Below are 10679 nucleotides of genomic sequence, written 5' to 3'. Positions count from 1 at the left end.
TTAAATGTAATTCTAATTAAGAAAAATCACTTTTTAAACAGACCCGAGGTGTCCGCAACCTATAATACCAAAAGTAAAGTTCCCTCATTCGTTTAACGGCGTTCCAAAACTTAAAACTTCTATTAAAATAGATATATCAATTCATAAAGAATATACATGTGCAATTTTATTATAATCATTATAATATAATTCACTATAAATTTAGTTTAATCATAAACGAGTAAGTGAAAAGTTGGAAGTGTTATTACGAGAAAACGTCCCGCGACATAAGGGTCTGCGTTACGGTTAAGCCGGAGTGGATATATAAAAAGTGGCGCCCCCATGCGACTCGTGTTTAGTACTCGCCAGCGCAGCGCTCCGCTTACACGCGTCCGCTGTTCTCTTTGCGCAGTTCGTGCGATTTACTAATTTGTTAAACTACATATATTACTTGGTTATTTAAATATGGCCGATACCGCAGTTGCTGCCGACGCTCCCGCCCCGGCGACGCCCGCGAAGAAGCCTAAGGCGTCCGCCTCCGCAGGCGCTAAGAAGCCTAAGGCGAAGCCCACCCACCCTAAGACGTCCGAGATGGTTAACAGCGCCATCAAGGAGCTGAAGGAGAGAAGCGGTTCGTCCCTGCAGGCTATCAAGAAATACATCGCCGCCCAGTACAAGGTCGACGCCGAGAAGCTGGCCCCTTTCATTAGAAAATATCTGAAGAGCGCAGTCGAATCCGGCGCACTCATACAGACCAAAGGCAAGGGCGCGTCCGGCTCGTTCAAACTGGAATCGAAGACTTCATCCGCCGGCAAGAAACCCGCCGCGGCCAAGAAATCTAGCGCTAAATCATCAGCCGCCGCTAAGAAGCCCGCCGCAGCTAAACCGGCTAAGGCGAAGAAGGCCGCCGCGTCCCCGGCCAAGCCTAAGGCCGCCACGAAGGACAAGAAGGCCGCCGCCGCCAAAAAGAAGCCCGCAGCGAAGAAACCTTCCACCCCCGCCAAGGGCAAGAGCGCCGCCGCGCCTAAGGCCAAGAAGACCGCGAAGCCGCCGACCAAGAAGCCTAAAGCTCCCAAGCCAAAGAAGGCTGCTGCCGCTCCCAAAGCGAAGCCCGCCGCTAAGAAGGCTGCCTCGAAGAAGTAAGAAGACTGCGCCATATTGTCGTCGTCGTCCTTACATCGGTCGCGGTAGTTGTCGTGATGGTAGAGGAGATGTCGATTGTCGTTGCTATAAATATTATACGACGACGTGTCTCGCCTCTTCTCGACTCACGTCATACGCCTGTGCGCGTTATACGCACATCAAAAAGCCCTTTTCAGGGCTAACAAATGTATTCAAAGGTTCATATCACCTCTGTTTCATTGCAATGAGCACATACACGAGTCGATCGATCGATTTATCAATGAGAGAATCGAAAGTGTTTTTATATATATAACATACCAAAAGGTGTTCGGATCGGAGTAAAAAGTCGAATATCAAGGCACAAAAGTCATCAATACGATGATGATGATTATCACACTGATAGAGATTATATTAGGTTTTCATTAATCATGAATTTACACCAACTTTTTATTGGAACGTAAATAAATAAATAAACATGATATGACGCAAGTCTTACATTTCAAACAATATTTAGTAAGTTATCTACATACTTAGTATACGTACGTATGGCCTATAGATATAGGCCAAATTATATAAATTAATGTGGAGTTATATGAACTTACTTATAGAATATTTTGTTATTAATTTATTTATTCATTCGCACTCTTGCATGCGGGGCGTCGATTGGTCGATCGGTCTCGTGTTATGTCGGCTCGTTATATCCCCACTATCAGCGCGCTCCGTGAGACTATATAGCTTAACGCGCGGCTTGCTAAAAAAATATTCTTGTCCGACACTCACGAGCAATACGTGCTCTCGTCCGTTGTGTGTAAACTGAAAACTTAAATCTCTCATCAAACATGTCTGGACGCGGTAAAGGTGGCAAGGTTAAGGGAAAGGCAAAGTCACGTTCTAACCGTGCCGGACTCCAGTTCCCCGTCGGCCGTATCCACAGGCTTTTACGCAAGGGCAACTACGCCGAGCGCGTCGGTGCCGGTGCCCCGGTGTACTTAGCCGCCGTCATGGAGTACCTGGCCGCTGAGGTTCTCGAGTTGGCAGGCAACGCCGCTCGCGACAACAAGAAGACCAGGATCATCCCTAGGCATCTCCAGCTGGCGATCCGCAACGACGAGGAGTTGAACAAGCTCCTCTCCGGTGTGACCATCGCCCAGGGTGGTGTGCTGCCTAACATTCAGGCCGTACTCCTGCCCAAGAAGACCGAGAAGAAGGCTTAAGTGTCCTCACTTCTCATCAGGCTACATCTCTAGCGGTAACACACGGCGACTGGTGAATGTGTGCATTTGTCTCGTGCGTACATTTATCGCACGCACGGGGCCTCTGTTACATTCCCGCCCGAGTGACCGTTACAAAAGGCCCTTTTCAGGGCCACAATATAATTCTGTGTAAAAGTTATAAGTTTCATGGCATAACGCATACGTATATGATGTCATTAGATCGATGAATAATAATAATAAAAAAAAAAAAAAAATAATTATGATACTACACATTTATGAATGAATTATAATTACGGTAAGAGTAGGTACTGAACTATAATGTGATTATCGTTCCTATAGTGAAAAACACATACATCACATAATTAAATATATTATAAATTAGACACTCGGATACACTCACTCACTTATTTGTTTATGGATGGCTCGGACGGATCAAAGACTTACTTACTTACTTACTTACTTACTTACTTAATTACTCAGCTACAACAGTGTGTCTCTGTAACAAAAGAATGATAAATAAATAAATAATTATAATATACCAAATTTTTGGCCGCCTACAGTTATAAAAATTGATGACAGATGGTTATGGTTCAAATATATTTTGGTTAACTCATTATTATTATTACATAGCATAGCACATCAGGCGGGTAATGTTTATTTATTATTGATAATATAATAATGAATATTTAAATACATAATATCAACACGCCCTCGCACTCCCCACCATGCCTACAGACGATGTTAATGATGCACGAACGCTATTGGTCGAGATACCGCGGGCTCGACGCTCGATCTTTAATCCCCTATTTCCCGTACGCTACGCTAGCAAAGATCGGGCGACCGTAAAAAAATATCATATTTCCAGTTCGACTCTCGTACTGTAAGCATCTAACTATATCGCAATGCCACCCAAGACTAGCGGTAAGGCCGCCAAGAAATCCGGCAAGGCCCAGAAGAACATCTCCAAGTCGGACTCTAAGAAAAAGAAGAAGCATAAGCGCAAGGAAAGCTACGCCATCTACATCTACAAGGTGCTCAAGCAGGTCCACCCCGACACCGGTATCTCCAGCAAGGCCATGTCGATCATGAACTCGTTCGTGAACGACATCTTCGAGCGCATCGCCGCCGAGGCCTCCCGCCTCGCTCACTACAACAAGAGGTCCACTATCACCAGCAGGGAGGTGCAGACCTCCGTGAGGCTCTTGCTGCCCGGTGAGCTCGCCAAGCACGCCGTCAGTGAAGGCACCAAGGCCGTCACCAAGTACACCAGCTCCAAGTAAGCGTACGTCGTTCCTCGTATGCGGTCTGTCTTCTCAATACACTTTTAGTGTAATGGGTTTAGGTAGTTCGTATTGCGACGACACGACACGCTTCGAGAGTGTGGTTTGTGCAACAACCAAAAAGGCCCTTTTCAGGGCCACAAATACGTTCTGAATATGATATAAGAAGTTTCTAACCGCGCATACTGTGTCAATCTGTCGATAAATATCAATAAAAAATATTATTTATTTACACATTACCAACACTTAATAATATAGGTTAAATAGGGTTAGGGACGTGTACATATGGCCCTTTATAAACTTTTGACATAGCACGAAATGTGCTATTTTACGCACTAGTGCCGGAAAATAGGACCATATGTACTGTAAAATAAGTAAGTTAGGTTCGCTAGAGTTAGGTTTCTCTAGGAGTTAGGTCAGGTTATGTTAGGTTCGCTAGAGTTAGGTTAGGTTAAGTTAGGTTCGCTAGAGTTAGGTTTCTTTAGGAGTTAGGTCAGGTTAAGTTAGGTTAGGTTACCAGATGCCAGGAATTTCCAAAACAAATCAAACTTGAACAATATATCGAGTATACTTACATAAATATCGCCTAACTTAACCTAACCTCGTAAGTTAGGTTTGCTGACCTGACTCGGTCAAATATTGTTATTTACAATCCTAACCTAACCTAGCTCCGCGGAACCTAACTAACTGTCCTAACTCATACATAATACCTAAAAAAAAAAAAAAAAAAAAGCAAATTTATTAATAATATTTCAATAATATTAATGTTATTGTAATTAGAAATCGTACCATTGGTGAGAAAGGAAAAGAGGGGCGAGGGGGACCGTGTATGTGAATTTTATAACCCTCTCGCTCACACGGACACTAACTCCGTCCCTTTCCGACGAGCACATAAAAAGCGCCTCTCGGCGTTGCGAAGTTTATGATTCCCGTTCTGACTGCCGTGCCGTTCAGTCGTGTCCGCCATATTGGATTGTGCCCCCGAGGGGATTGCGCCCCGCGCATGCGCCCGTTGTCGCGCATGCGCTTGCCAGGCTGGTGTCCTGTAGTGATCAGTGTTTTGCGTAAAATTACGAAATAATTATTATATGCGACGGAACTCAAAGAGATAGTGACTCTAAGTGTAACTCGATAGTGACGATATTTTTATTATAAGTGTAAATATAGTGTATTGTAAAAATGGATGTGCTACTGGAAAGTAGGATAAGGGCCAAATTGGCCTCCCAAGGTTTGGATTGGGACGAAATATGGACGGAGGTCCAAATGGAGGTAAGCAATAGTGCAAGCAGTAGTAACTCTCAGGCCGGGACAGGGACAGCTGTCTCAACAAAATGCGGGATTGTGTTCACCGAACCCCCCAGCTCTCCGGCCTATGTGCCGACATATCAGGTTAACCTGCCCATTTCTAATGCGTTCAATACGCTCCCAGAAGAGGAAATTAGCTCCGAAATGGAGATTGAAGTTAGGTCGAGTAGTTCGGTGGAATCGTCGTCCTCGTCCGAGAGGGACGTGTTAGGTAAGGACTGTGAAGCTGCCCGTGAGCTTAAGGCCCGGCGCAAGAACAGGAAAAATAAGATCAAGTCAAATGGCACTGTCTCCCCCTTGACGGAAGTAAGCCAGGTAACCAAGTCTATAAATGACAATAACAAAAAGTTGAATATTAGAGATAGGTCCCCGACTGATACGAGGAGGTCATCGCCCTCCCCCTCTCATGTCGCGGCCCCCTCTCCCCCCCCCATGGATACTCAGCCATTGCCTCTAGGGCAGGCAGGGCCATTGACCCAACAAGAGGTGGTAGTCAGTCAGGGAGGTGTTTCTCCTCCCTCCCCCCCCAGCCCGGTAACGCCGAGCCAACAGGTGATCCCAGCCATTGTAAATAATAAGGACATTTTAAATGATGAAATGGAGGTGGAGACAGCCAAGAAAGAAAAGCGGCCCCCAATTATAGTAATAAAACATAAAGGTAGATGGAACTACTTATCAAAGGAAGCGAATAGAATCAAACTAAACTTTGTCAAAGCTGTTATGGCTAAGAAAGGACTAATACTGTTCACTCAAAACAAGGCCCAATATAGAGCCTGGGAGAAACTCTTAGGAAAGGGTTATTACACATATGCCCTAGATGACGAGAAGAATATAAGAGTCGTCATCAAAGGGCTCGATATCGAGCTAGATATAGACTTTATTAAAGAAGACCTAATTGAGCAGGGATATCCAATAATAAGTGTGCATAGAATGCACAGAAATAGAGATAAGTCGGCCTTAAATTGTGTTCTGGCAGTTTGTGAGCGCACCCCCAAAGGGTTCGATATCTTTAATATTAAGGCGGTATGTGGGCTGAGTGGGGTTATCGCTGAGGCCCCGAGGAAGACTGGATATGCCACCCAGTGCTATAATTGCCAGGGATGGGGACATTCATCCAAGTATTGTAAACTAGACCCGCGCTGTGTCGCCTGTGCGGGCGAACATGAATCAAGGGCGTGCCCTAATAAGGACGAAAACGGGAAAATAACGGTACCCGTCAAATGTGCTAATTGCAACCAAGATCACACGGGCAACTATAGGGGATGCTCAGAGTGCCCCAGACCCAAGCGCAGGGTAATTTGGGGAAATACCCAAAATGGGGAAACGCCCAATAATGCACAAAATGCCACATTACCAAATGGAAAGGAGTTCCCTCCAATGAGGAAGCCCAGAAAGTCTTGGGTAAATACCCAATTCACCCAGGCAAACCCAAATCCCGGAGCAGAAATGGAGGCGGTGATTAACCCGCCCAGTCAGGCCCCTGGGGTGAGTGAGTCCCCCTCGCAGGCCAATAAGCTAGCAGACATGGCAGACTTAAGTCTGCTAATTGATCTAGCATCTAAAGTAGACATCACACAGGTACGACAAGTCGCGGCTGAGCTCAGAAGTGCTTCTGAGCCCTCTCAACGACTTAGTGTCATGCTCCTACACGAGGGGCTGTTCAGGCAACTCAAAAGCTTTATAAACCCATAATGGATAGCATCTCTTCTCGAAACTTTCCCATTTCAAATGCTAGAACAGCCCCGCGCTCCCTATCTTTAGGAATATTCAATGCCAACAGTATGAAAGATAGACGTGACGAAATCAGCAGTCTACTCAAAGATCAAAACTTAGATATTCTATTAATACAGGAAACCTTCTTAAAACCAGCCCACAGGGACCCCAAAGTGGCGAATTACAATATTATCAGAAATGACCGCACATACGGTAGAGGTGGAGGGACTTTAATTTATTTTAAAAAGTCTCTACACTGCTCTCCTGTTCAAGTACCCGACCTTATAAATCTGGAAGTCTCAGCTTGCCGGCTAGCTATGACTGGCCACCAAGCCATAACACTAGTGTCAACATACCTCCCCCCCACCAAGTCTGTTCTACAATCTGACCTGGAAAGTGTCCTTGGGTTGAGTGAATCAGTCATTGTGGCTGGTGATCTGAACGCAAAACACGTTCTGTGGAACTGCGGAGTAACGAATGATAATGGTAGGGAGTTATACAAAATAACATCCAAAGCAAAGGATAATAGCGTCCTTAAAGTAGATATTATAGCCCCATTAGAGCCCACCCACTTTCCGCCTGTTGTTAGCTACTCCCCTGATATCTTAGATATATTCCTTCTTAAAAATATAGCCCTCAGATTTCGCTCAATAGAAGTTGTCCATGTTATGTCCTCAGATCACAGACCGGTCATTCTTAAACTGGGTCCCACCCCGTCGGACACCCCTGATACCAAACTAGTCACGGACTGGGATGGCGTCAGTAAAGAGCTTGCGAGGGAGGACTCAGACCTGATTGGGAACCTCCCGACTAAAATTGCGTCCAAAGAAGACACAGATAATGCAATTTCCTATCTGACCACAGGATTAACAGAGTTAATGACCCGTCACAGTAAGCAGGTAACAGATGAAGCAGATTACAACAGGTGGAAGCTGCCGCTCCATCTACAAGAAACTAAAAGAATGAAAAACGCTGCTATAAGGGCTTATGATATATGCCCCTCACCACAACACAAGGCCGTAGTTAATAAGCTCACAAAAGATTTCAAGAAAGGTGTAAAAGACTTTAGGAATGAAAGATGGAATAATCTCCTCAAAAACATAACCCCGCACCACACGGCGTACTGGCAACTAATTAGATCCTTCAAAATGGACGCAGTGACCCAAATGCCCCCATTGATCATACCGAACGCCCCCCCCAATCACCCACCAGCCTTCTCCGACGCTGAAAAAGCCGAATGTCTGGCGTCCAGCCTAGAGGCCCAATGCTCCTTGAGCAATGAGCCTCATGACCCAGACCACACGGCAGAGGTGGAGGAGGAGGTGAGGGTTAAGTTAGCGCTTCAACCAAGTAGCCCCTTGTTAAGGGTTACCTCATTTACTGAAGTTGGGTTTTTCATTAATAAGTTAAAGATCAGAAAGGCTCCAGGGGCTGACGGGCTGCCAAATCGGCTGCTACGTGCCTTCCCTGAGAAGCTGATCCACTTTCTGGCTGATATATTCAACGCGGCATTGGCAAATTCCCACTTCCCTGATCAGTGGAAAGTAGCTCACGTAATAGGTATACACAAATCAGGGAAGCCAAGGATCCACCCGACCAGCTACAGACCAATAAGCCTTCTGAGCTCCTTAGGTAAACTATATGAGAAGATTATACAGCAAAGAATAGCGGACTTTATTAATGAAAAAGACCTAATCATTAAGGAGCAATTTGGATTCAGGACGGGGCACTCCTGCACTCACCAGGTCCATCGCATGGTTGAACATATCACTTACTGGCTTACGGGATGGAAAAAGTCGATCCCCACTGGTGCTGTCTTTCTCGATGTTGCGAAAGCCTTCGATAAGGTATGGCACAGTGGGTTGATCCTTAAACTATTCAGGTACAAATTCCCGGACCGCCTAGTACTTCTGATAAATGACTTTCTAACAAACCGAGGTTTTAGGTATAGAGCGGAAGGGACTTTGTCTCCCCTCCACCCCATCCGTGCTGGAGTCCCACAGGGTTCTGTGTTGTCTCCGGTCCTTTTTACTATCTTCGTAAATGACCTGCCAAGGATTCCCGAAGTTAATTATGCGCTTTTCGCTGATGATACGGCGATTTTCGCCACATCGATTATTCCAGACAAGTTGGCCTCCCTCCTCCGACGAGCCACAAACTCCCTTGGGGATTGGTGCCGTAGGTGGAGGATAGAGGTTAACCCTGAGAAGAGTGCGGCCATGCTCTTCAGTAGGAGAGCTCAATACAGTGAGCAACTCCAAAGGCATGGCCACATTACTCTATTTGGCCAAAACATTCCATGGGTCGACTCCACCAAGTACTTGGGAGTGACATTAGATCGTAGGCTCAATTTCGGTGAGCATATTAGAAGGGTCAGAAATAAGGCCAAATTTTATTTATCAAGATTAACATATCTAGTGGGGGCCCGGAGCAAGCTTTCACTGAGAAATAAGCTCACCATCTACAAAACCTGCATCAGACCAGTGTTCTCGTACGCCAGTGTGGCCTTTGCTCACGCCTCACAGGCAAAGATCAGAACACTACAGACGATGCAAAACAAGTTCCTCAGGAGCGCAGCAGGAGCCCCCTATTATATCAGGAATATTAGACTACATACTGATTTAGATATGCCGTCCTTGTCGAAATACTTCCAGGATATCTCCAGGAGGTATTTCGACAAGGCGGTACACAGTACCAACCCGCTCATAGTAAAGGCTGCTGACTACGAGCCCGCCCCGCATGTCAAGAAAGATAAACGCAGGCCTAGACACGTTCTTTTAGACGAGGACGACATTTTCACCTTAACTAGTACTATGGAAAAAGAATGTGATGTTGAGTTTGGGCCAACATCTGCAGCTTGTATTGACTCTGAAACCGAAGAGGGCAGGGTTTACCTGCCAAGTTTTACTGAAGAGTTATCAAACTCCACACCTGTCTCTGTCCAGACCACTCCTGCTTCGCAATCTCCTGTGCCATTAGGTACAGGCCTAGATGTGGTAGGAATGTAACTAGAAGCCAAGCTTCCCACAAGACTGGACCTCCATCCATAATTGGGCATTTACCCAATTCTATTTAAATATTTGATAAATATACTGTGTACTTTAGGAGAGAGTTATGATACTGTAAATATATTTTCTTTGTGTAAAGTAGCTAGAGGCGTGGCACGAGGCGGGGCCTCCACCGTGGATAGTAGGTAGGGGGCGTGGCCAGTGCCTTGCGCTCGCAAAGTGTAGCAAAGTGTAGATAGACTGTTATGACCACGTTAAGTAACTAAATTCATTGCTTAAATAATAATAAGATAACAAGGTATGAATGACTACCACAAAAAATGTGTTAGCTTCAGAAAACTTCAATAATTATTGAAGATTATTGAATTAATTATGTAAATATGTGCTTTGTTTTGTAAATACGCTTGTAAAATTCTACAAATATAACTTAATTGATTATTTGTTTGTAAATATACTTTGAATTGTTAGTAAATTCTATAAATATAGTTTTAAGCTAATTTATGTACAGATTAGAGTTAGAATACAGACTAGATTACATTGTATAAACAGTTAGCTCTCAGGTTGATGCTAACTGTAAAAATTGTTCCTCTTTGGGTATTGAGAAATAGGGCCGGACTAGTCCGGCCGACTCTAAATTCTATGTTAAAAAAAAAAAAAAAAAAAAAAAAAAAATGCGAAGTTTATTACCTCTCGTGACTCGTTGACGTAACGTAGTACCGTGTGTCGTAGTAATTTTTATTTTTCGCAATGGCCCGTACCAAGCAGACCGCTCGTAAATCCACCGGTGGTAAAGCGCCCCGTAAACAGCTCGCCACCAAGGCGGCCCGCAAGAGCGCGCCGGCCACCGGGGGCGTCAAGAAGCCCCATCGTTACAGGCCCGGCACCGTCGCCCTCCGTGAGATCCGTCGCTACCAGAAGAGCACTGAGCTTCTGATCCGCAAGCTGCCCTTCCAGCGTCTGGTGCGTGAGATCGCTCAGGATTTCAAGACCGACCTGCGCTTCCAGAGCTCTGCCGTTATGGCTCTCCAGGAGGCCAGCGAGGCTTACCTCGTCGGTCT

The 10679-nt window shown here is 45.4% G+C and overlaps 3 protein-coding genes across 3 annotated transcripts; all 3 read left to right on the top strand.

Moving 5' to 3' along the window:
* The first annotated feature begins 444 nt into the window (after positions 1-444).
* Positions 445-1122, top strand: LOC134676630 (histone H1C-like). The gene has a single exon (XM_063535027.1). The coding sequence runs from the start codon at positions 445-447 to the stop codon at positions 1120-1122; it is 678 nt and encodes a 225-aa protein (XP_063391097.1).
* Positions 1123-1934: 812 nt separating this feature from the next.
* LOC134676629 (histone H2A-like) lies at positions 1935-2315 on the top strand (the record flags this gene model as incomplete). Its single annotated transcript, XM_063535026.1, has 1 exon — positions 1935-2315. A coding segment is annotated over one exon (381 nt), but the record flags the coding sequence as incomplete, so codon positions are not given.
* A 902-nt stretch (positions 2316-3217) lies between these two features.
* LOC134676628 (histone H2B) lies at positions 3218-3595 on the top strand. Its single transcript, XM_063535025.1, has one exon. It carries the CDS (start codon positions 3218-3220, stop codon positions 3593-3595), a length of 378 nt encoding a protein of 125 aa, XP_063391095.1.
* Positions 3596-10679: the final 7084 nt, after the last annotated feature.

Source organism: Cydia fagiglandana, chromosome 24, assembly GCF_963556715.1.
Source record: "Cydia fagiglandana chromosome 24, ilCydFagi1.1, whole genome shotgun sequence".
Taxonomy (NCBI): Eukaryota; Metazoa; Arthropoda; class Insecta; order Lepidoptera; family Tortricidae; genus Cydia; species Cydia fagiglandana.
The sequence above is the reverse complement of the archived record's forward strand: the minus strand, read 5'-3'. Positions and strand labels throughout refer to the sequence as shown.